Here is a 27,001-nt window from a genome sequence, read left to right as displayed (position 1 = left end):
CTATGCCTAATTAAATATATTAATATTACATAATATGATGAATTGTAAAATAATAAAATTAATTATATAAAGTAATATTATTTATATAATACAGGTATATTAAAGTTTTATTTTTAACATTAAGTTAATGATTCCCTCAACTTATTTTATTATGCAACACATTTTCCATTACAACCTAGAAGAACAATAGTGTTTCAGTGAATCTAGTTTAGAAACTGCAATACTGGGGAACACATGCTTCCAAAAATGAATAAATTTCTTCTTCAACTAAAACCAAATTGTATATCTCTTAGTACAGTAGAGAGAGTACTAAAATTCATTTAAATGTTAAATTTTGTTCAGAAAATAGTTTAATACAATTACACAAATAAATAGTACAGTGTGTTGTACAAGATACAATACAAAATTATCCTATATACAAAAAATCAGGAAAATGTGACCACCTCAAAAAGAAGAAAATCTGCAGATGCCAACAGAAATGACTCATGTGTTCAAATTATCAGACAAGGATTTTAAAACAACTGCCATAAGTATGCTCCATGATATTAAAAAATATATTAAAAATGAGTAAAAAGATAAGGAATCTCAAACATAATCAGAAAAATAGAACTTTATTAAAGAAATAAGAAAATGAAAATTCTAAAATAGAAAATTTCAATATTGAAAATAAAACGTTTTTACTAAATGGGTTGAAGTAAAGATGACAGAGGAAAGTCAGTGAAAGTATTCAATGTAATGAACAGAGAGAAGAAAATATTAAAAAACAGATGAACAGAGTTGCAGGGATGACTGTGAAAATAGCAAAAGGTCTAACATGTGTATAATGGAAACTCAAAAAGAGAGGACTGAGAGAATAGGATGGAAAGAATATTTGAAAATTGAATGATGGAAGGTTGAAAATTTTCCAAATGTGATGAAAAATAAATATACAGAATCAAGATGTGCATCAAAATCAATCAGAGTAAATACAAAGAAAACAACACCTAAACCTGTTTTAATGTTACCATAAGAAACAGTGGAGGCCAGGGTCAAATGGAATGTCTCATATGAACCAAGTAATTGTCGACTCAGATTTCTATATCCAAAGAAAAGCTCATTCAGGAATGAAAGTAAAAGAAAAACATTCTAAGATAAAAGAAAATAAGGAGAACTCACTATGGAAAGATCTGCATCCAAAGAATACTTACTCATACTGAAAAGAAATTATACTAGAGGGAAACCTGATCTTCAAGAAAAAAGGAAAAAGTAATGTTAGCAAGATGCTAAGAGGCTGTGGACTCTTCTTCCCCATATGGACACACAGATTCAACAACAACACATTTATCAGTTCACTTTGTGAGAAATCCAGAAACTAGATGAGAAGCTCCTTTACCATGAGCATGTGTGAAGCAAGCCTTATTGAAACTGATAGGAAAAGTTGAGACACACTCTCATCATAATCTCCACCACTGGCATAGTACCATACAATTGGGAGACAACTCCCAGCATCTATCTTCTCCCTAAGGAGTAAAGATTTGGGACTGCACAGATAGTACTCCAATTTTTCTCGCTACTATCAAAGGGTCTGGCTTCTAACTCACTTGTCTCTGAGAACTGAGAGAGCTCAGCATTCACTGGTCCCACAGGGCCTACAAAGAACAGAATTGCAGTCTGAATGAGAGTATAGGCACTTGCCACATGTCCTCCTTCTGCCACTTGTCCTCCAGTGCACAGTGAGGAGCAAATTCCAGCTCCCAGCTTCTCCCTAAGAAGTAAGGGAGTTGGACTAGACACCTAGCATTACAACTTTTCTGGCTATTGCCAAAGAGATTGACTTTTAACTCACCTGTCTCTGACAGTCCTGTGGGGGGTCCAGGGAACATGTAACAGTTTGAAAAGCATGCGTACACTTGCCACACAGCTACTCCCTGTAGTTCAGAACAGAATAAGCAGGCAATAAACTCTACCTCCCAGCATGTCTTTGAGGGGTGAATGAGTTGGAATATACATACAGCATCCCAACTTTTGGAGCGGCTTCTCAATACATTGATTTCCATCTTGCCTCTCTCAGAGGACTAATGGGTCCTGGCATATTCAAGATACCTAGAGGCCTCTACAAAAATAGCAGTTTGGACTACCATGAATATTTAAGAGGCACTCAGAATCCTTGGACAGGTGATTGGTAAGGGTCTTCTGCACAAGGCCAGGCTGTTTTGTCTAATGCAAAAACCCTAACTCACAGAGTCAAGGAAAATGAAGACATAGGTAAATAAGTTCCAAATAACAGAATAAATGCCCAGAAAATAACTCTAATGAGATGGACATATATGATTTACCTGATAGAGAATTCAAAATGACTGTCTTAAAGATGCTCACCGAGGTCAGGATAGCAATACATGAACAAAGTGTGAATTCCAACAAAGAGACAGCAACTATTAAAAAGGACCAAACACAAATCATAGAGCTAAATAATACAATAACTGAACTGAAAAATTCAGAAAAGGGATTAATATCACACTAGATTAAGCAGAAGAAAGTATCAGTATACTCAAAAACAGGTCATTGGAATTAATCCAGTAGGAGAAAGAAGCAAAAAGAAAAAAAAAATAAAAAAGAATGAGGATAATTTAAGGGACTTATGAGACAATGTAAGCAGACTGATATACACATTATGGGAATGCCAATAGTTAGACAAGAAAGAAAAGGGGGCAGAAAGCTTATTTAAAGAAATAATGACTGAAAACTTCCAAAATCCTAGAAAAGATATAGATATCGAGTTTCATGAGGCTCAAAGAATCCCCCACAAGATCAATACAAAGAAGTTTACCCCAAGACACATTATAATCAAAGTGTCAAAAGTCAAATACAAAAAGAGAATTCTGAAGCAGTGAGAAAAAAGTGAATTGTCACAAATAAGAAAAATTCCCTTAAGGGAATCAGCAAATTTCTGAGCAGACATACTGTAAACCAAGAGAGTGAGATGATATATTCAAAGTGCTGAAAGAAAAAAAATTGTCAGTCAAGCATACTGTACTCAACAAAACTGTCCTTCAAACGTAAAGGAAAGATAAAAACTTTCCCAGACAAACAAAAGCTGAGGGAGTTTAGTGCCAGTAACAGGTCTTACAAGAAATGCTAAAATGAGTTCTTCAACTTCAAATGAAAAGGCACTAAACAACATATTGCATATGGAAGTATAAAACTCATTAGTAAAGGTAAACATAGATCATCTATATTACTCAAATGGTGGTGAAAAATCACTTTTAATTCTAGTATAAAAGTTGAAAGACAAATGTATTAAAAGTAACTATAAATAAAAATATAGTAAATAGACAATAGAAATTTATGTAAATTGAGAAATCAATAACATACAACGTGGGAGGCAGGGATGTAAAAGTGTAGGGTTTTTATACACAAGTAACGTTAAATTGTTATCAGCATAAAATCAACTGTAAGAACTATAGGATATTTTATGTAACCTCATGTAACCACAAAGAAGGTACTTATAGAAGTTGCACAAAAGAAGCAGAGAAAACAATTATAGCATATGAATAAGAAACAAACAAAAAACAACAATGAAACACTAAAGAAGAGAGAAAGAGAAAAGACTGACAAAAGAACTACAAAGCAAACAGAAAACAATTGACCAAATGGGTAACAAATACTTCCTTACCTATAATTACTTCAAATGTAAATGGTTTAAACTTACCAATGAAAAACATAGAGCGGCTGAATGGCTTAGAAAACAAGATGTAAATATGTGGCATCTATAACAGACTCACCTTTAGATTTAGGGAAACACACAGGCTGAAAGTTAAGTGGATGGAAAAAGATATTCCATGCATTTGCAAACCAGCAAAGGAGGGTATAGTTACATCAGACAAAATAGTCTTTAAGTCAAAAACTATTATAAGAGACAAAGAAGGTCATTATATAATGATAAAAGGGTCAATTAGGAAGATATAACATTATAAATATATATGCCCCCAATATCAGAGCACCTAAATATACAAAGCAGACATTGACAGATCTGAAGAGAGAAATAAATAGCAATACAATTAAGAGAAGGAAACTTCAATATCCCACTATCAATGATGGATAGATAAATAGACAGAAAATCAATAAACAGACACTGGACATGATTAACACCCCTGACCAAATGGACCAAACGAACACATATAAAATTTTTAACCCAACAAAAATGGACTATACATCGAGATGTCAAGCACACACAGAACATTCTCCAGGACAGATCACATGTAGAGTTCACAAAACAAATGCTTAGAGACATAAGAAGACTGAATTCATACCAAGTATCTTTTCTGATCACAATGGAATGAAACTAGAAATCAGTAGCCGAAGGAAAACTAGGAAATTCATGAAAGGTGTAAATTAAACCAGACACTTTTGACCAACAAATGGTTCAAATAAGAAATCAAAGGGGAAATTAGAAAATGTCTTGAGACAAATGAAAATGAAAATACAACATATCAAAAGTTATGGAATGCAGCAAAAGCAGTAGTGAAAGGGAAGTTTATAGCAATAAACATCTATATTAAAAAAGAAGAAATAAACGACCTAACTTTACACATCAAGGAATAAGCTACAAAAGAACAAACTACATCCAAAGTTAGTAGAAAAAGAGAAATAATAAAAATTACAGCAGAAATAAAATAAAGAATAGAAAATCAATAGAAAAATCAATGAAACTAAGAGATTTTTAAAAAGATAACTAAATTAACAAAGCTTTAGATAGAATAACTAAGAACAAAAGAGAAGACTCAAATAAATACAATCCGAAATGAAAAAGAAGATATCACAACTGATGCCACAAAAAGGATCATGAGACAACTAGGAAAAATTGTAAGCCAACAAAATGGATAACCTAGAAAAAAAAAAAATAGTAACTTCCTAGGAACATACATACTAACACTGAATCAAAAAGACAAAGAAAGTCTAGGGGCACGTGGGTGGCTAGTCGGTTGAGCGTCAACTTTGGCTCAGGTCATTATCTCATGGCTCGTGAGTTGAAGCCCCACATTGGGCTCTGTGCTAACAGCTCAGAGCTGGGAGCCTGCTTCAGATTCTATGTCCCCCTCCCCCCTGCCCCTCCCCTTGTCATGCTCTGTCTGTCTCTCTCACGCGCACGCGCGCTCTCAAAAATAATAAATGTTAAAACAATTAAAAAAATTGGAGCACCTGGGTGGCTCAGTTGGTTAGATGTCCAACTTCAACTCAGGTCATGATCTCACAGTTTGTGGGTTCGAGCCCCACATTGGGCTCTGTGCTGACAGCTCAGAGCCTGAAGCCTGCTTTGGATTCTGTGTGAGTGGGAAGGGAGGAAGGAAGGAAGGAAGGAAGGAAGGAAGGAAGGAAGGAAGGAAAGGAGGGAGGGAGGGAGGGAGGAAGGAAGGAAGGAAGGAAGGAAGGAAGGAAGGAAGGAAGGAAGGAAGGAAAAGAGAGAAAAGGAAGGAAGGAAGAAAGGGCATCCAAATTGGGAAGGAAGAAGTAAAATTGTTTTTTTTTTTTTAAGATGATACGATCTTATATAGAGAAAACCCTAAAGATTCCACAAAACATCTGCTAGAACTAATAAATGAAATCCATGAGGTTTCAGGACACAAAATCAACAAAAACATCAGTTGTGCTTCTATACACTAATGATGAACTATTTGAAGAGGAAATTAAGAAAAAAATCCTATCTATAATAATACCAAAAAGAATAAAATATTTAAGCATAAACTTAATTAAGGAAGTAAAAGACTTGTACACCATAAACTATAAAATATTGATGAAAGAGATTAAAATGACACAAATAGACATTCTATGTTCATGAATTAGAAGACTAAATATTGTTGAGATGTTGATACTGCCCAAAACCATCTACAGATTCAATGCAAAATCCCAACTGACTTTTTAAAAATTTTATTTTAATGTTTATTTTTGAAAGAGAGACAGAGTGCAAGTGGGGGAGGGGCAGAGAAAGAGGAAGACAGAACTTGAAGCAGGCTGGAGGCTCTGAGCTGTCACCACAAAGCCCGATGCATGGCTTGAACTCACGAACGGCAAGATCATGACCTGAGCCAAAGTCAGACACTTAAGTGACTGAGCCACCCAGGCACCCCCGCAACTGGCTTATTTTTAAAATAGGAAAAACAAATTTAAAATTCAACTGGAACTCTAAAAGACCCCAGAGATAAAACAACCTTGAAAATGAAGAACCAATCTGGAGGCAAAACACTTCCTTATTTCAAATTATATTACAAGGCTACAGTAATGAAAACAGTATAGGATTGGCATAAAGACAGATATATAGAGCACAGAATAGAGAGCACAGAAATAAATCCAAACATATATAATCAATTGATCTTCAACCATGGTGCCAACAATACATAATAGAGAAAGCCTCTTCAACAAATGGCGTTGGAAAATGGGATATCCACATGCAAAAATGTGAAATTGGACTCATATCTTACACCATACACAAAAATTAACTCAAAATGAACCAGAGACATAAGACCAGAAACTATAAAACTCCCAGAACACAGGAACACATAGGGAAACGATTCATGACATTGGTCATGGCAAGGATATTGAGGATATGGCAACAAGAGCAAAAATAGACAAGTGGGACTACAATATTTGCAAACCATGTAACTGTTATAGGATTAATTTTCAAAATGCATAAGGAACTCCCATAACTCAAGAACAAAGAGAGAGAGAGAAACCTAATAAAATGGTTACAAAATATACTAAAGACTTGAATGGACAGTTCCCCCTAATTAGACATATAATCAACCAAGGTATATGAACAGATGCACAATATCACCAGTCATCAAGAAAATGCAAATCAAAACCACAATGAGATATTATCTTACACCTGTTAAGATGGTTATTATCAAACTAAAAAGAAAACAAACAAAAACCAAAACACAAGGGCAATAAGTGTTGATGAGGATATGGAGAAACTGGAACCTTTGTAGACTATTGGTTGGAATGCAAATGGTGCAGCTGCTAGGGAAAACAGTTTGGTGGGCCCTCAAAAAAATAAAAATAGAACTACCATATCATCCAGGAATTTAAAAGAATTGAAATTCAGGTCGCAAAAGAGATGGTGTATTCCTGTATTCACTGCAGCACTATTCACAACAGCCAAGATATGAAAACAACTTGAATGTCCATCGATGGAAGAACAGATGGAAGAATTAAAAGTATGGTATATTCATACAGCGGAAAATATTCAGTCTTTAAGAAAGAAGGAAATCCTACAATAAGTAACAACATGGATGGACCTTGAGAATATTATGCTTAGTTAAATAAGGCTGTCATAGAAGAATAAATACTGTAGGACAGCAATTATAGGAGATATCGAAGAAGAAATGATGGAATGGTTGTTGCCAGGGGCTGAGGGCAGTGGAAAATGGGGAGTTGCTAAGCAACATGTATAAAATTTCATGTACGCAAGATGAAAAAAAATTCTAGAAAAATTTTTTCTACAAATAATGATATTATATTGTACACCTAAAAATCTGGTTAGGACTCATGTTAAATGTTCTTATCACAATTGAAAAAAAAAAAAAGAGGAACAAAGGGAAAGTTTCAGAAATGCAAAAAAATGTTAGTAAGTATAAAAGACTATTTTGAAGTTCCTTAAATATATATAACTATTTGAAACAAAAATTACACCAATGTTTCATCGAGTTGCATATATCTCATAAATTTTACTCATATTACAACTAAAACATTAAATATGCAGGAGAGACAGTAAAAAGCCCTATATGCTGTCATCAAGGTTTCTACATTTTATAATATTAACTGCAGGTAATTAGAGTGTCAAAGTTTAGAATTCCTAGAGCAACAAGTAAAAAATACGTAACACAACAAAGCATAGCTAAAAAACCGACAGATATAAAATGAGAAACAAAGGAAAAAACATGTATTTAATCTTACATAAGGTAGAAAGGGGAAACCAGAGTGACAAGTGAAGAGACAAACAAAAAATTATAGAACTAAATCCAACCGTAACAATAATTATACTAAATGTTAACAGTTCAAATGTTCCAAGAAGGAAAAGAGTATCAGAGCGGATAAAAAAACAGGATCAAGGGGCGCCTGGGTGGCTCAGTCGGTTGAGCGTCCGACTTCGGCTCAGGTCGCGATCTCGCGGTCCGCGAGTTCGAGCCCAGCGTGGGGCTCTGGGCTGATGGCTCAGAGCCTGGAGCCTGCTTCGGATTCTGTGTCTCCCTGTCTCTCTGCCCCTCCCCCGTTCATGCTGTGTCTCCCTCTGTCTCAAAAATAAATAAACGTTAAAAAAAAAAAAAAAAAAAAAAACAGGATCAAAATCTTACTACCTATAAGACATTCTAACATAAGCAATTGTAACATAAAGACACAGGTAAGTTGGAAGTACATGGATAGATTAAGAAAAAAACACGTAAACAGTAAGTATCAGAATAGTAGAATGGCTATTTAAGTATCCATTAAAAAACAAAACCAAAAAAACCCTTCAAGACAAAGAGTATTACCAGAGTGAAGACTTTCCTAATGATAAATGCAACAGAAAGATACAATTCTCAATGTGATTGGATCTGATGAGAAAGCCTCCAAATACAGGATACAAAAATTGACAGAATTAAAAGGAAAAATTAAAAATTCCACAATTCTCTTAAACTGTCCTCAAGTCCCTGGCTAAACTTAGCCGCTGCCTGCTCCCACATTTCTCCTCCTGCCCATTCCTTCCACAATTCTTTACTCACAGGTACTTTCTTCTCCCGTTGGCTGACTCCTCTTTCGTGCTTCCCGATCTTGGCACACACTGTTGTCTCTACTTAGAACACTTTCAGGGCACTTGTTGGGATGAGCACTGGGTGTCATGTGTAAGAGGTGAATCACTGGGTCCTATTCCTGAAGCCAAGACTACACTGTATGATAACTAACTTGAACTAAATAAACAAACAAATACAATTTTTTTAAAAAAAGAGAGAACATGTTCATATCCTTTTTGGGTGACTCCTACTTGCATTCCAAATGTCCCTTCCTCAGAGATGATTTCCCTGCTGCTAATATGCTTTCAGAGACCATGTGTAGTTGTACTTCTCTGGCTTTCCTTCTCCCTTTCTGGGTGCGTGTTGTGTGTGTACATGAACAAGAGGGAGACATCATTCATTAAAACCGGAGTAGTCAGAGCACAGAAGCCACTCCTACTGAGCACTGATTGTAGTACAGTGTCTGACGTTTAGTTAGCATTCTGTAAATATTTTTTATCAAATAAATAATGAAGGAAAGGGAATATGTTGTTTATTTCTCTTTCATTTATTTATTTTACTTTTTTTATTTTTTATTTTATTTATTTCTTTTTTAAATATGAAATTTATTGTCAACTTGGTTTCCATACAACACTCAGTGCTCATCCCAAAAGGTTCTCTATCTTTCTTTTACATTTGAGGGACAAACTGAGCATGCTTTGACAAAGGAGAGCTGGGGAAAGAAGCAAGCACAGAATGAGAACAGCTCACTGACTGGAACATAGGATGATACAAAGATAGTCACAGAATTTTTTGGATAAAGTGATAGTGACAAATGAAGAAAGATTGCTGCATATGAATCAGATGGCTTAATCTCCATATATATGTGTGAGTTAGGAAGATGGGAGTGTGCAGGGGAAAGGAGCTGGAGTCACAAACAGCCTGAATAATTTACTGTACTCTTTCAAAGAACTCACTCACTCATCATTCATTCCACACCATTAAAGAACATAGAGAAGATATACAATTTCTACCCTAGTTACATGGGGTTACTGGGCTGTCCCCATCTGATAGAGCATAGATAAAAATAGGTAGAATTCTAGGCCCCTTGGGAATAGTAACTTCATTGGTTTCATGTAGCTGGAACTACAACTTCTGGGGATGCCCCTGTGTGATTTAGGATAGGAGAGGAGGGACAGAATATTAAAGCACGTTCATATCATGTCATGCTTAATAAAACCGTAGCATATTTTAATCTAGCTATGACACAGTTGAAAACTTTGAGGAGAGTCTGTAGGAAGTAGGAAGGACTCCCAACAAGGTACACTAGAGATGCTCATTATGCTGTCTTATTTTTATCAGTCACCTGTAAACATATTGGCTACTAGCAACTGAAAAAATTGTTCTGCACTGTGCACTAAAAAATAAACTATAGGGGCTCCTGGGTGGCTCCGTCAGTTGAGCATCCGACTTTTGGTTTTGGCTCAGGTCATGATCTTGTGGTATTATGAGTTCGAGCTCCATGTCAGGTTCTGTGCTGGCAGCATGGAGCTTACTGGGGAATCTCTCTCACCCTCTCTCTCTGCCTTCCCCCCACTCGTGCTGTCTCTGTATTTCTCAAACAAATAAATAAACTTTAAAAAGATTATAAAAAACAAACTGTAGCTGGTTCTATGGTCTTGGGTTCATCTTGGGTTCACTGAAGTACGTATTATTTAGTATCAACTGGCCAGAGAAAGCCCAAGCTTCTTGTTAGTCTACTGGACACTCAAAAGTCTCAAGGTAAATTGAGAAAAGGGAAGAGTTTCTCTAGCAATTCCAAGGGATTCTTGAGGCCATAATCTCTAAAATTATGCCAAGAAACAAACATGCTCAGTTTTCCCCACAACAGAATGTCACTATTTTAATTCAATTATTGAAAAATTACACACAATCTAATGAAATATTTCTGGTATAGTAATGGTTAACCTTATCTATGCAGTAATTCTGAATCTTTGAAGAAATATTTCTGAAATCATATTTTTAAGAAAGCTACCTAAAAAGTACAGCATTTGAAATACTATGACATAGGGGCGCCTGGGTGGCTCAGTCGGTTAAGCGGCCGACTTCGGCTCAGGTCATGATCTCGCGGTCCGTGAGTTCGAGCCCCGCGTCGGGCTCTGTGCTGACAGCTCAGAGCCTGGAGCCTGTTTCAGATTCTTTGTCTCCGTCTCTCTGACCCTCCCCCGTTCATGCTCTGTCTCTCTCTGTCTCAAAAATAAATAAACGTCAAAAAAAAAATTTTTTTAAATAAAAAAAAAAAAGAAATACAATGACATAAACAATTTTCACCTCCTTCAATTATCAGACCATACTAAGAACAAAAAGAGGCCATTCTTTAATTAATTAGTAGTTATTATGAATATTATACATAAACCATTAAGCTAAAGATGGAGTATAAAAATCCTACTAAATAATTTATAGTTCAGTTGAAAGGTCACATGCACATATAATGGTAATAAAAAGCAAAAAAAAAAAAAAAAAAAAAAAGAGGCAAGTGCCCAAGGGAAGGAAGACAAAAAGCACTACAAGATTTCAAAGAAAGATGTCCCAAATATAAAGGAAATTATTGGAATGACAAAATTTTACTGGGATCTGAGGATTAGATGATAGTAATATTCCAGCATTAATTTCCTAATGTTGATGGTTGCCTAATGTTTCAAGGTATGTTTATTTGTAGGTAATATGCACCAAAGTTCAGGAATAATAGGGCCTAATATTGGCAATTTATTTGCAAACAATGCAAAAAAAAAAAAAAAAAGTTCGCTGCACCACATTGGCAACTTTATTGTATCTTTGAGATTGTTTTAAAAGCTAAAACAAATTTTAAAATGATTGAGAGTAAAGTAGTATAATTCTGAAAATTATAACTTTTAATTTAAACAGTATTCTCTATTAATTCATGTTGCCTGTACACATACAGGTATTTATTCTTCTTCACTTGGCAAAATCTTGAGACCCTTGATTAAAAAGGTCCAGTTTTACTCTAATTTACAAGGCACACAACTTTGGTACCCTCAATCTTACCAGCCTCAGAGGCAATCTTCTGCAATTTGACATTCATAGTTCTATGCCTGCACTTACTTTTATTTTTAAGAAAAATTAAGCATAATAATATTGAGTGGTCTAGAAAACTCTTCTACATTCATTTGATGGTGTCAAAAGTTGATATTGTTATTACGAATTGTTAGGAACCCCATTTAGAAGTGAGAGTATGGAAACTGAAGAACAAAGGCATATATCTGTGTAATTGTGGTGCTGGAACCTGAACAGAATCCCTTTGAGGTTTTTTTATCCCATCTTTTCCACCACCCAGTGGTGTCTCTGGTCTTCCTGAAGGTTCTGTTCAGTGATCACCGTGAGTCAGGAAATTCTGTGCTTAGAGCACATTCCTTAGGAGGGGTGAGCAAGTGTCAACTGAGCTCTGAGTTGTGAGAACATGCTGTGTTTCAATTTCCTAGAAAGGGTTAGATAACAATAGTATTTCTTCCTCATAAGTCACAGGTAAGGCATTTAGAGGATTTAATGAATTAATATATGTAAGGGACTTGAAACAATGGTTGGTGCATAATAGACATTAAACTATTACTATTTCTAAAAATTCAGGGAATTTTAGGAGCCTAAACAACTGAAAAGAAGGGATTTGAACAAATACATTTTGCATGAATAGGGAATATGTATTATATCTTAAATTAGGGGCAGGTCCTTGCTTTGTTATAGGCATATTCATTCACTAAATGTGGAGAACTTTAATACTGCTATGTATTACTCAAAAGAGCACAGATTTTGGGGGCACCTGGGTGGCTCAGTTGGTGAAGCGTCCGACTTCGGCTCAGGTCATGATCTCACCGTTCGTGGGTTCGAGCCCCATGTCGGGCTCTGCGCTGACAGCTCAAGCCTGGAGCCTGCTTTGGATGACAGAATCTCCCTCTCTCTCTGCTCCTCCCCCACTCATGCCCTGTCTCTCTCTCTCTCTCAAAAATAAATAAACATTAAAAAATTTAAAAAAAGAGCACATATTTTTGCCCCAGCATTTATCCCTAGAAAACTGAAAACACTTATATATAAATAGGTCTCTAGTAGTCTTTCTTTAATGACCCAGAATTCTTAAACTAGAAACATTTTAAATCTTCATTTACCCTTTTCAAATTGTCAACCATACTTTTCATATCTAGCAGGTTACAGTAAATTATGACTGGGCTACTGGACCCCACTGGAAAGAACAACTAATTATTTTGCACATGACCCTCTTAGGTTACTAAAGAAATGACTATAACACAAATGGATGTTCAATACAGATCGTTATTTCCAGTGGGTATCAATCAGTTTGAACACGAAAACTGGATCTGAAAACCATATGATAGCCCGAAAGAGGTTTTTCCATTCATTAATTCATGTAAACTTCATGTAACATTTACTAAATACTTTCTATGTGCCCAGTATTCCTTAACTCTAGATGCTGGGGATATTGCCATAGATAAAACAAATATTTCTCCCTCTTTGTACTTTAGTGGAAGTTAACCAGGAATTAGTATGAGTTCTATTATTAGCATGAATATCTATTATTTATAATGGATTCTTTAAGCTCCTTACCATAGATGGCTAACAAAGAAATCTAGCCTTTTACTACTTGAACTGGTATTACTGTGAACTATCCCCACCACTGCGTTTTCCTGACATACTGGAAGCCGAAACCATTGTTTGACAACAACAACAAAGAGAAAACCACAAATTTAACCAGTTCTAGCTAGCATTCCTTCAACTCTCAGGAAGTATGATAATGAGAAATTAGACACAAATTCTGGATGGCTATCTAGTTTGTTCAGAGTCAGAAATTTCTATTTCGTGAAATTAATTTGCTCTGAAAGGCTAAAAACTCAAATAAAATACTCCACTGCAAATTAAACTTCCCTCATAAATATAGTTTTTCCCAATTTCTGTATTTTTCTATATATATTTCTGCATTATGGATACACCACGTTAAGACATTCATATGTCTTAATATAATATACACAACACATACATATACACACATATATATTATGTATATATGTAAGCACTTATATATACACATATGCAATGTATGTATAAGAAAAACAGTTAAATATATATGAACATCATGCACCATTAGGATCTGCTGAAGAAATTGCTTTCTCGGGTATTTCCACGTTTCTTCCATATGGCTCTCCTGGTTGGGAAAGAGTTGGCATCAAAGATTCAAGAGAAATGAAAACTCTGTACCTCTAAGTGGATATGTTTTAGGGCGCCTGGGTGGCTCAGTCGGTTAAGCGTCCGACTTCGGCTCAGGTCACGATCTCGCGGCCCGTGAGTTCAAGCCTCGCGTCGGGCTCTGTGCTGACAGCTCAGAGCCTGGAGCCTGCTTCCGATTCTGTGTCTCCCTCTCTCTCTCTGACCCTCCCCCGTTCATGCTCTGTCTCTCTCTGTCTCAAAAATAAATAAGCATTAAAAAAAATTTAAATGGATATGTTTTACATACCCATTTCACTGGGACACTAATATACAGAATACATGATTAATTTTTTCCAATTTTCCATCACATAGAGACAACTACATAATCAACCAATTTTTTATAATATTTTTAAAAAAAATTTAGAGAGAGAGTATGTGCCCAAATGGAGGAGAAGGGGAGAGAGAGAGAGAGAGAGAGAGAGAGAGAGAGAGAGAATCCCAAGCAGGCTCCACACTCAGCTCAGCACCGAGCTCAATATGGTGCTTGATCCCACAACCACAAAATCATGACCTGAGCTGAAGTCAAGAGTTGGATGCTTAACCAAATACGTCACCCAGGCACCGCATATAATCAACTATTCCAACTTCCCCTCTCAGTCTTCATTAATGACTCATTCTAACTGAGCACCTGTGATCATTGTGCTGACCAGGTACCAACTCTATACTTGATCAATAGATTCTATGCAATGGACCATAAGAAATATTTTCCCTTACAAAGGTCTAAATTTTATAGGGGAAACCACATATAAATATGTTTAAAACACAGATCAAAAACACTGTTCCCAAGGGGGGTGGTCAGGGAAGAAGTCTGCATCCTGTTCACTATGTGTATCTTTCGGAGCCAGGAATTCTTTGACTTGGGGCTGAAAAGTCAAGGACCAACTAAGGTCATGCCCCTAAAGAGAACAGAGGCTTAAATACCAGGCACATCATAGGCAAGAGAAGGAACAAAATGAACAAAAAGAGCCCAAAGATACCACGTATAAAATAGGGCCACACTGAGACTTTCTCCTAAATATATATAGTTCTAGAACTATATATTTCTATAGTAGTATGTTTATAATACATACATATAGCTCCTCAGAAGCACTGTAAAGGCCCTGATAAGACAAGCACTTTCTTACTATGTGAATCAGTGTTATTTAATGTCATGCCCCAGCTAAAGCCATTTCATGTTTCACCACCTAGACTGCACTTCCCAAAGGCACAGACTGTATCACGCTATAGTCCTACTTCTCTGATTCCTTACTGTTTTTTCCTGCCAACATAAGAAAAAGTGCTACTGGAAGAAAGCTTGAATGTTCCGCCACTTGGTGAATCAAACCACGCAGTTAGGAGAAACAGACTCAAATGAATTATACCCCAGCTATACCACATTAGCTATGGGATTTTGAACAAGTCATTTGACCAGCTATACCTAAATTTCCTTATACGTAAAATGGGGATAATAATAACACCTACCCAGAGTTTTCATGTGAAGATTAACTAAATTAGTGCAGAGCAATGCTCAGCTCAAATTAACCTCTATGTAAGTACTGACTATTATATTTCAAAAGAGGGAATGTGAATGGCCTCACACGCAACATGCTTTGAACCACAATCCATGAAATTATGAGGCCATACATTTGTCCAGTAAGTTTCCTAGAAAGTATTTTAGCAAACTTATACTTTAGTAAACTCAGTGCACCCAGATAAAATTTTCTGAAAGGACATTAAAGCGATGAGTCTAGATGTGCATATTGGCAAGTATTGTGTCTGTATTTTATACTCACACATAAAATTCCTTCTATTTACTCACATTCTCATAGAGAGCTTGAAGGGTCTCCAGATCAACCACAGAATTGTCCAAGTTCACAACAGCTGTGGGGGGGGGAAAAAGACAAAAGAACATAAATTGCCATAAGCCAGCTGTGAAAAGATATCTGATCATCTTGGACAACACTGACCACCTCCAGAACAGTGGTCTAACTTCAGTGCACCCACTTACCCACTACTAAGACTGTGCCCAAGGAATTTCAATGGGTGCAGGGGTAAAGTGTTAAAGCTTTCATTTGTCTTTCAAATACAAAATCCCATGAATGTGACACGCGGTCTGTCTCTCAGGGCCCAACTGCATGAATTTGAAAACTTTGCTTAATACTAGAAAAACAGGCAAATCACACCTGTTACTGCCACATCCTATTTTGTGAGATAAATGCTCGTATCGGCCAATTCACCTAGACTTACGACAAAAGTTAAATCGAATCACTGAACTGAAGGACTTAATATAAAAATGATGGATGCATTTCTCATTATAACTCTTTAAATTGTTATAATAAAAGGATCATTCTTTGATTATGGTATTGATGTCAGCACAAATGCACCCTTAAAAATCAACTCTTAATGTGCAAACTACCCATGTTTATACAAGGAAGAAGGGGAATTGATAATAGGAAACGGGGAATATGTTCCTAAATGCATTTCTTTTGGTCTGAGAAGCATGCTGGATTATGGAGTCAGTATGTTTTATAATTCAGTTTGGGCAAATTCAGATTAATCAAAAGCATTCTGTATTACCTACATATATATATTAGCTAGAAATGATGTGAATTTCCCCTGATCAGATCTATGCCAAGTAGCCAATGAAGCTCCTCTAGGGTTAAAGGTTTCTGGGAAAAAAATCACAAAGTGGATAATCACAAATTGGTTAGATTTATTTTGATAATTGAGGCATTTTACAGTGTCTTTTCTCTCAAAGCCTAAAGTATATGAGACATTTTCTAGTGGATTCTGGCAAAATCCCAAGAAAGAATTTAAAAAGACAAGTGGGAAATTGAAGCATATGATGGATGAGAAATCTAACCAAGACAATTTAGCATTTCTATTTGGAGCTGGGAACAGAGCCCAGATTTGCCAACAAAGATCATAGTAAGTAGAATATGATACTTCCATCCTAATAATATTCCACTATCTCCATTTCCAAAAAATTATGTCTCAAATATCTATCGAAGAATTTGATTAAAATTCTCAGACAAATCTTTTCACTCCTTAGACCACATAAGACAAACATATCACAATCTGTTTAATGACTCAAAGTAGTAAAAACATAGCCAGCTAACTTTGACTCTATTTCAGAAATTAATTAAAAGGGATTAACAAATGATTTTTACTGGAGGTAATATGGCTATAATGTAACAAAATACATAAAATCCAAATAAAGATAGCAAATTCGTGTATGGAATTACCCCCCTTTGGATTTGTGCAGTCTAGCCCTTAAAGAAAGTCTTACAGTGAATCCAAAGGTCTCTGACTTTGGAATTCATCAGATAATAATCCAGTATTTCAACATTCCTCTGGTGATACAGCAAAAGATTGATAGGAAAACAATGAAAGAAATGCTGTTGGTCAACTTAGTATAAGATTTCATTCTCAGAATAATGTAAAGACACAATAAAATCATTGATACTCAAGTCAAAATTCATAAAAGATACAATTGTCCTCTGAGTTTATCCTGGTTTTAAAACATGTTATTCCTATACGTGTTCCCCACATGAAATTTTGCTTAGATATATATATATACTGAAGTTTCTCATCTGTTTACCTCATGCAATGTCAGGTACTGAAGAATATCTTAATAAATACCATGTGGACCTAACCATAAGTATATGGTCCTAAGCAAGTCCTCAAAAGTTCCTCACCCATGAAACTTCACTTTTTTTTTTTAATTTTTTTTTTTTTTAACATTTATTTTTGAGACAGAGACAGACAGAGCATGAACAGGGGAGGGACAGAGAGAGAGGGAGACACAGAATCTGAAACAGGCTCCAGGCTCTGAGCTGTCAGCACAGAGCCCGACGCGGGGCTCGAACTCACAGACTGTGAGATCATGACCTGAGCCGAAGCCGGACGCTTAACCGACCAAGCCACCCAGGCACCCCGAAACTTCACTTTTTAGTCATCCTCAAGGAAATTTCCATGGAAGAAAACACTGTTACTATTTTTCCACGCAATTTTCACTTAGTTGGCTTTACACTTGAGAGACGCTAACACAATTTGATGGGAATTGCAGTTTTGAGGGAACAATATAGTCATGCTTGTGTAGTTGGATATTAGAGATTAGATACAGGCAGATGAATGGATCCTGACTGGCGTTCTAGAAGGGAAATAAAGGCAAAAGATGTAATTTGGGAAAGGTTAAGGTTACTTGAGGTGCTATATTTACTCAATCTAAAAAGCAAATTTTAACATTTCAGAAATCAAGAATCAGACTAAAATCATATCTTACTAAGTATTTAGTGCTGTCATCTAGTGCTAGAGCGAAATCTTAAAATCTGTGATTAGGTACGTTGTGTATTTTCAACTGATAAAATTCTAAAAACAAGGAAATGAAACAAAGCATTTACTCATGTAGCCAATAAATGTAGTGCCCTTATCATTCAGGGACCATAATACCTTATTACACTGGTTAACAGTTACTTCAGTAACAATGATTTGAAATTGGAGCTATTTGGACGTGCTTGATTACTCGGCCTCGAAAGGCTGCAGAAAACTGGTTTTGTGCAGAGAACACTGCAATCAGATTTCTAGGTGTGGACATGCTAAGGAATTTTGAAATAGAAATAGAAAAGATAGAAATAGAAATGGAAATGGAAATAAATAGAAATGGAATTAGAAATACAGGTTTTAAGGTGGCAAAACATTCAAGAAAAAGCGCCTCGCAAATCCCCTGACTCCGTGTGCAAAATTTCAGCCTTCTTTGAGAGGAAAACATCTTTTTTGAGATTATGTCTGGGTGATAGTTCCTCTATTCCCCCAAAAGGGAAAGCTATTTTTATGGGATGGTTTATGGATGTGGAAGGAACACGGAACATAGAACTTAACTGGGTTTAAATTTAAATTTTTCTTCACTGCTACATTATTTCAAGTAAGCTACTTGACAAGTTTTAGTTTCTTTATGGAGGACAGGGCTAAGGGTAAAAGAAAATAATAGAAAGCATTAGCAAGATTTGGGGTCTCATGGGGACCAAAGGCAGGAACAAGTAAAAGAATCTGGCATGTTGTTGGTTAACGTTATTTCCCTCTTCAAGTTCTCACAAAAGTTCAACTCTTCTGGCTTTAATAAGCTTTATTATCTAACCCAAAGGTAAACAACTTTCTTTTTCTCCTACTTGTGTTTTGTGCCCTCATGGACCAAAAATAAAAATTCCACCTGCATCTATTAAGGGTTCCACTCTCATATGAATGATGAATTATTACAACTACATGACAGCCTGGCTTACAGCTATTGGGTATCGTTCATCATGCTCTGTCTTTTTTACTTGACATTTAAATTATTAGGCATAAGACTAAGATTTCACAACATAAATAAACCCCAATTTGGAAGGATATTCAGTGATAAATCTTTAATTCAGATTACTTTATTCTCTAATATTCCATTAGGTGCTAATGTGATTACACTTAAGATTAGAAGCCAAATATTTCACACTCATTCCCTACTCTTTGCTCTAAGACTTCCAGGAGCAGCCATCATTGTCTGGGACTCATCACCTTTCCCACCCAGCCATTCCCTTGTAGGTCTACCAAGCAATTTTAATTGCTTTCCCACAAAATATATATAGATAAATGCTACTTTGAATTTGGCCAAGAAGCATATGTTTTGCTTCTATGTAGAAAGATACGAGGGCTAAGACGGTGTTGAGAGGCCACTCTGGCCTTTTTTGCATATTAAAAGATTATCAGCGTATTTATAAAACACGCTGACTTTCCAGGATTAGAACATATGGAGGTTTTTAACACTCTCTTTAAAAAACCTATAAATGACCATGTGTTAATAATCACTCCAGACCAAAATGGATAGCATTTTAATTTTTAAGCCTAAACTTTTATAAAATGTCCAAGATATGATAATGAAGTAGAAGAACTTGGTACTCTTTCTGGCTTTTCTATCAACAGGCTGTGTATCATTGATCAAGACACTAAGCTTCTCTGAGATTTTATCAAGTGGGATAATAACTTGTGTCTGTAGAATATATTTATTATGTGGAGAATATAAGCAATTTTATAGTAAGAAGGCTAATCCAAGAAGCCATGGAATAATTTATGTAATTAATTTTAAAATGTATTATCTGTCAACACATTGGTTAGAAACTGGAGATTGAGCTGGGAATGTGTTAGATTAAAATTAGGTCCAGGATTAAACTTTTGCTTTCAATAATCAGAAGCTGAGACCATAGCTCTTTCCTTAATGAACTCCACTGGTATACACTCACTGAGTGAGTATACGCTGAGATCCAATGCACTTCGCATTAAAACATGCTGTTACAAAACAAAGAGTGAAATAGCCTATTTTAGATCTCAGTCAATTTAACGTAAGGTATTAAAAATGTATCAAAAGAGGCACCTGGGTGGCTCAGTTGGTTAAGCACCTGACTCTTGATTTTGGCGCAGGTTTTGATCTCACAGTTCATGAGTTCAAGCCCTACATCGGGCTCTAAGCTGACATTGTGGAGACTGCTTTATATTTTATCTCTCCCCCTCCTTCTTTGTCCCTCCTCCTCTCCCTCTCTCTCAAAATAAATACATAAACATTAAAAATGTATCAAAATAAACTATGCTAACAAAAAATCTATTTCCTTTTGTTTCTAAGATACTGCGTTACATAAAAAGAATTCTAGACCTATCATGGGAAATGGCTGTATGCTGGGCACATGACATTGTACACACATACACACAAACAGGTGATCGTCATAGGCCCATATCACATTCCCTAGACACTGCTATTAACACATATTTGCCTTCTTCAACACCAGAAATGTGGTACATGTTGCTTATTCTAACTTACTATGATGTTAAATCACTCGGACTACAGTGAAATAAAACATGTATGTCTGAATTTCTGCATAATAACAAGAACCCAGTCTCTGTGCTTCTAACCAAAAAAAAAAAAAAAAAAAAAAAGAGTACACAAAAGGGAAAGGACTATATTTTAAGAGTTTCTGTTAAAAGAAACTCATGTAAAACAAAAGTTCAGAAAACATTAATTATTAGCCAAATTTGTAAATGTGTCATATATTTTGAGCAGCCAGATAAAGTAGTTCACTTCTTGGTGAAATTCTATATGATGCAATTACTCCTACTGAATGCAATATTTTAAGCCATGGAACACTGTTAGTACCTGCTTTACTCCAGTCTGTATTTTAAGCTGGGATCTCCCCAAAGGGATAGGACTAGAGCAGCCTCAGGACTGCTTTTGATGGCCCCTTCCCTCCACCAGCCCTGAACTCCAGTCACTGTGGTTTCCGGCCTTAATCCCTCCCTCTCACATGCCCTGCTAAACTGGGGGTGGAAGCCCCCAAAAGTAGAAAACCTCATGGTGTTTATTATCAAGAGGCTTTATTAGTCATCCATTTCTGCACAGCAAATTACACTAAAGCTTAGTCGGGGCTTAAAACATATTATCATGTTATCAACAAACATATTATCTGTGCCTCAGAAATTCAGGTACGGTTTTAGCTGGGTACCTTTGCCTCAAGATTTCTCCTAAGACTTCAGTCATGGTGTTGGCTGGGGCTGAGATCTTCTATGAAGACTCTGTAGGGGGATCCATTCCCAAGATCATGTGGTTGTTTGCAGGATTCAGTTCCTCAGACTGAGGGCTTCAGCTCCTCACTGGTTATTGGCTGAAACTGTGGCTGTGGGCCTCAGTTTCTTGCCAGATGTCTCTCTCTATAGGTAAGCTCGCAATAAGACAACAGGGTGAAGGAAGTTCACTTCCTTCAGAGTGATCTAGAAGGGGCGTGCAGGATAAGGCCACCTTCTCTTTGCAACCCAATCTTAGAAGTAACATCCCGCCGTCTCTATTACATGAAAGCTGACTTCTCATACAGGCATAATCTATCAAATCAGCTAAGCCTCCTAGTCTCATTGATAATAAGTTTATATGAGGCATGATATACAGACATACAGAAACATGAGATAATGTTGACAGGCATTTCCCTGTACCATAGATGATCACGCCTAATTTATTGTGAACTTCACAAAATATAGAAGAACCTAGTACATACGAGGCTTGGGAAAAAATCTTCATTGAATGTCAAAAGGTTGAAATAGGTTGAGGTTAGTTAATTCCTGAAACTTAACTGTACCTTTAACTTGCCTGGACAAACTGAATATTCCTTGAGCTCACCCTGATTGCCCTTTTGTAAACAAATAACTTCACTCTAGATGACTTCATACTGCAAAAAGATAAAATAATAATATGGGATGCCATATCATTATTTGACAAATGTCAGTGGAAGGCAGTGGAATACACCACTTATTACTATCTGTGTAACATAGGGTATCTCAATTTGCTTCGAATCTGCAAAATAGACCTAATAAAACACCCACCCTATAGGATTCTTGCAGGAGATTATTCAAATAAATCACTCAGAGGCAGTGCCATGCCTGTAGCAAACACTCAGAAAATGTTGGTTGTGTTTATTGTTATTATGGACCCTCTAACGTTCCTACAAGAAAACTATTTTACCAACATCGCTCCAAATCAGTATTTTGACTGAGAGATTTTAGAGAACGTAGGTTGAAAACATTCTCAGCAAAAGGAAAAAAATCACAGTTCCACTTGTACAGATAGTAATACGGGAGACTAAACACGTCTCACCCACAGGGAAACCATCAACACTGATTTTGGTTAAGGTATATGGGAAGGGAGCAGAGTCAGCAGAAAGCTGAAACACACAATAAGTGCAAATCAGCCTGTATTTACAGTTCATGCCCTCTTCTCACTGACATAGTAAGAAAGAGTATAAGGGCTTAGAGAAACCATCTTTTTACCCCATTTGGAATTGAGAAGCCACAGGAAAAGCTAAGATGAAGTTAGCCTTGCAGATTGCTGAGAAGCAAAGCAAAGACCTCTGTTCAAGTAGAAACTCATCTTAAATAAGAGATCAGAAGCATCTCTCATTTAAAATGGTCCAAGCTGTCATCATGTCCCAGCCACTGGGGAGCAAAATTTTCTGAGATCTCTTTAAGGAATTGCAAGTAACTAGTCATTATACTTTAATATCAGGAAAAAGGACACATGTGAAGATAATTTCTACCTCTCTGTACATTTCAGTGAAATAAAAAATTTCACCTTTGGGGGGAAGTAGAGACCAAACAGGGGAGGGAAACACACACACACACACACACACACACACACACACACACACACACACAGAAGACTCCTCCATATCTTCCTAAGGTTTTCCAATACCCACTGTCCTCACATTCTTCTCTACCCTAGCTTCTTAATCCCACCCCCTCAAGCTTTTGCTCTGATTATTGAGTCGGCAGTAATTTCAATCCTGTGAAATCCAAATGCACACTCCTCAATCTCAGCAGCATTTGACGCAGTGAATAATTCCTTTCTCCAGATACACATGCTTAATCTGGCTTCCAGAATGCCACTCTCTTCTTCCTCCTGCTCATAATGCTCCCCACTCTTCATTCTCCTTAGCTGGCTCCTTCTCTCTCCAACCTTTTATTATTGAAGGATCCTAGGGCTTGACCCTTTTACCTCTTCCTAACCATCTACATTCCTATTCTTGGTGATCTCTTATAGTCTCATGGTGGATTTGAAACATTTTCCTCTCTAGCCTCCAACCTCCTTCTTGAACCTTCCCCTTGTAGAAACAACAGTCTACTCAGCATGCTCACCTGGAACTCTAAAGGTAGACCTACTGTGCCCACACTCTCCCCTCTCTCACATGATGGAGACCCATCTGCTGGTTGGGCTATCCTTAACTCCTTTTGCTCACATTCCACACCCAGTACATCATAAATCCTCATGGTTCTACATTCCAAATACATGCAGATATGATTTCATTTCATCATTGTCATTGCTACCACCCTGTTCCCAGACACTCCCAACTACTGCCTGGATTACTGCAACACCCTCCAAACTGGAAACATAAAGTGGTTCTCCAAACATAAAAACATGGTAACATCATAGAAACATTCAATAGAAGGTATGGGAAATAAATGAGAGAGTATTTCCCAAAAGTATATCAAAAAGAGGAGAAAACATTAAGAACATTAGACCAATTCAGGATGGCCAGCATCCCAATAGTAGGAGTTTTAGAGAAAATAATCAGTTTTGACCAGTTCCCAAGACTAGATCCCACATACTCCCTCCTGACCATATTCTGCCAAATATACAGCACCTGGCTCATATGCTAACACAGCCAGAAGTCCTGCCCTGGGTGATCCCCGTGTTCACAAAATTCATTCATGAGATCGCCTGCTCCACCAAAAGCATTTTTAACTTCAGGGACTCTGAAACTAGAAGACAGACCATAACTTGGAAACTTTTTCAGCTTATTTTCTCTTTTAAGTCTTTACCTAATAATAGAAACATTTCCCTTTTCTTACCTAACTAAATTTAAGGTTTTTAGGTAACTATTTTGAGGAATACTTCTATAGGTGGGTGAAGAAGTACAAGAGTACTTCTGAGTACAAACTGAGTACAGTTGGTAAAGGGAAAGATATTTTTAAAAAGAGTATCTGAATCCTGGTAGAATTAAAGAGGAATAATAGCTGAATTCCAAACCCTTTGCTGTATTAGGAATGCAAATGAAAGACACGGGGCCTAAATGAGAGGAAAAAACGTCATTCATCATGTTGGTTTATAACTTAGTCCTCCTCGCCTCCTGCTTCAAAGTTTGGCTCATTTTATACTATTCTAGGCAGTAATGTCGGCCATTTAGTTAGAGTATAACAAAGACATCTGAAATATGAATATATTCTTGACAATCCGCCATTTGATAATATGGCAAAAGTGCTAAATACATTTGCACTCATTAAAAACTTTTCAACCGTAAAAAGAATATCTGAGTAAATAATGACTTAAACAAAGTTGAGATAGGTTGGCATTGACTCAGAAAGTTTTTAAAAAGCTTACAGACAATAAAAAGTTTTTTATGGTCTTTAAATACCTATTCCTTACGTGGAAAAATAGCTGCCATAACTCCATCTATCACTTTCACATTCCAGGCAAAACGGAGGAAAAAGGTAAGCAGCAAGAAAGTATGTGCAATGTCTATTAAGTGTGAATCCTTAGCAAATTTCTACTTCTGTCTCACTGGCCAGAATTGTTTCCAATGGTTACCTAGAACAGAGGGGAAGTTGAAAAGTGTGGACAATGTGGAGAAACCACTATCTCTAACAAAATAGCAATTTCAAGCTGCAGCCTAAGTAATCTCTGAAACACTCCCTAAGTACCATGGCTCATAACGACATCTCTGACCTCTTGATTGAGCCCTTTAACATAAATACAAATCACCTGATATATTTCAGATACTCCTTTTGTACAGAATTATGTGCTCTGTCCCTCCAAGGAGATTTTAAATAGCCTGATAGGATCTTGCCTTAAATACATCATACACTCATGCCAGAGTGTTCCACAAACAGCAGAAAACTAAAAAAGCGTATAATGTGAAAAACAAAATCATTACTGAACCTTCAGAAAGAAGCCATACGAGCTGACCTTAAGAAAGAGACACTATCAACCACATATCTGTGTTATTGGTCCCATCAATCCATGAAGGCAGCAACACCTGAGAAAGCAAAAGCCAAACACTGGCAGAGGCAGTGGGATCTGTTGCAAACAATATAAGCAAAGCCATCTGCATGACAATGAAGGAAGAAACTGAGACAAAAAAGGAAAAGAAAGATATTTGAAGAGGAAGCAGCTTCCTCTCCCTCCTTCATATCTACAGTCTGTGGTGGATGCAAACGGTCAGTTTTTACTCATTCAGTAATTTCTAATACTGCTCTGTTTGTCCTGCCAGGAAGATATAAAAAGGTAAAACAAAAGGGAAAAAAAAAACATTTTGGCAGCAATGCCTAGAATTATTAACTTCACATTTTTATTTGAAATTCAGTAAAGCATAGAAACCTTTGGTAAGTCCATATCGCTGTGCAATCTGACGACAATGGAGCAAGAACCCTTTATAAGGAAATACTGACGCATTAACTCCCAACTAAAAATCCTCACATCTGGGGAGTTACTTAAAACACTGTCAAAATGTATCACTTAGCAAAAAATTCCTAATGATGCAGTGAAGCAATTTTAAAGGTTTTTTTTTTTTTTGGTTTTGCTTGGCTTAGTTAAAATCAAACATAACCAAAATTTTTTTTTAAAACTAACATTTTTTCATAGAGTAAGATATTTGGCACCATATTCACCTAAACTTCACACTTGATAAGAATATGAAATGATAATGTAACATTTCCATTGTTCACACATCCAACCATCATACATGTTTGAGCACGTGGGCTTGTCCCACACGTACATTCCCACACTGTGGGGAACTTGCCAGAGACATGTTGCCACAAATTTTTAACATACACATGAAACACACAAATTCTTTTTTTTTTAATTTTTTTTTTAAATTTTTTTTTAACGTTTATTTCTTTTTGGGACAGAGAGAGACATAGCATGAACGGGGGAGGGTCAGAGAGAGGAAGACACAGAATCCGAAACAGGCTCCAGGCTCTGAGCCATCAGCCCAGAGCCGACCCGGGGCTCGAACTCAAGGACCGCGAGATCGTGACCTGAGCCGAAGTCGGAGGCTCAACCGACTGAGCCACCCAGGCGCCCCGAAACACACAAATTCTTAAATAATATTTCAAGGAATTCTGGATTATCTAAGGACCATAATAAATTTAACAACAAATACATCAATAGCATTCTTTTAAAGATTCCAAATTAAAACAGTGACACTCCATTCCTTTTACATTTATAAGACTTCTAAATTTTGCTATTGCCCCTTCCATTCAAATCCCTGGTTAATATACTAACATATTTATTGAGAAGTTCTAATTTACCCAAATAATTACTCTTGATTTTTTTCTAAAATTTCTTGAAACCTTAAACCTCAGTGCTTTGGATTCACACAAACCTGGATTAAAAACATGGATTCGTGGGGGCGCCTGGGTGGCTCAGTTCTGGTTAAGTGTCTGACTCTCAC

At 36.5% G+C, this 27,001-nt stretch overlaps 1 protein-coding gene across 1 annotated transcript in view; it reads right to left on the bottom strand.

Annotated features, from left to right (window-relative positions):
* Positions 1–27,001, bottom strand: part of FMN2 (formin 2) — a 376,950-nt gene that overhangs the window by 155,281 nt on the left and 194,668 nt on the right. Inside the window, exon 8 of the mRNA XM_019423300.2 lies at positions 15,811–15,872. Within this exon, the coding sequence (XP_019278845.2) occupies positions 15,811–15,872 (62 nt within the window). The remainder of the gene's footprint in view (positions 1–15,810; positions 15,873–27,001) is intronic.

The sequence above is a fragment of the Panthera pardus genome, unplaced genomic scaffold (assembly GCF_024362965.1).
Source record: "Panthera pardus isolate Hobbes unplaced genomic scaffold, ASM2436296v1 HiC_scaffold_21, whole genome shotgun sequence".
Classification (NCBI taxonomy): Eukaryota; Metazoa; Chordata; class Mammalia; order Carnivora; family Felidae; genus Panthera; species Panthera pardus.
The sequence above is the reverse complement of the archived record's forward strand: the minus strand, read 5'-3'. Positions and strand labels throughout refer to the sequence as shown.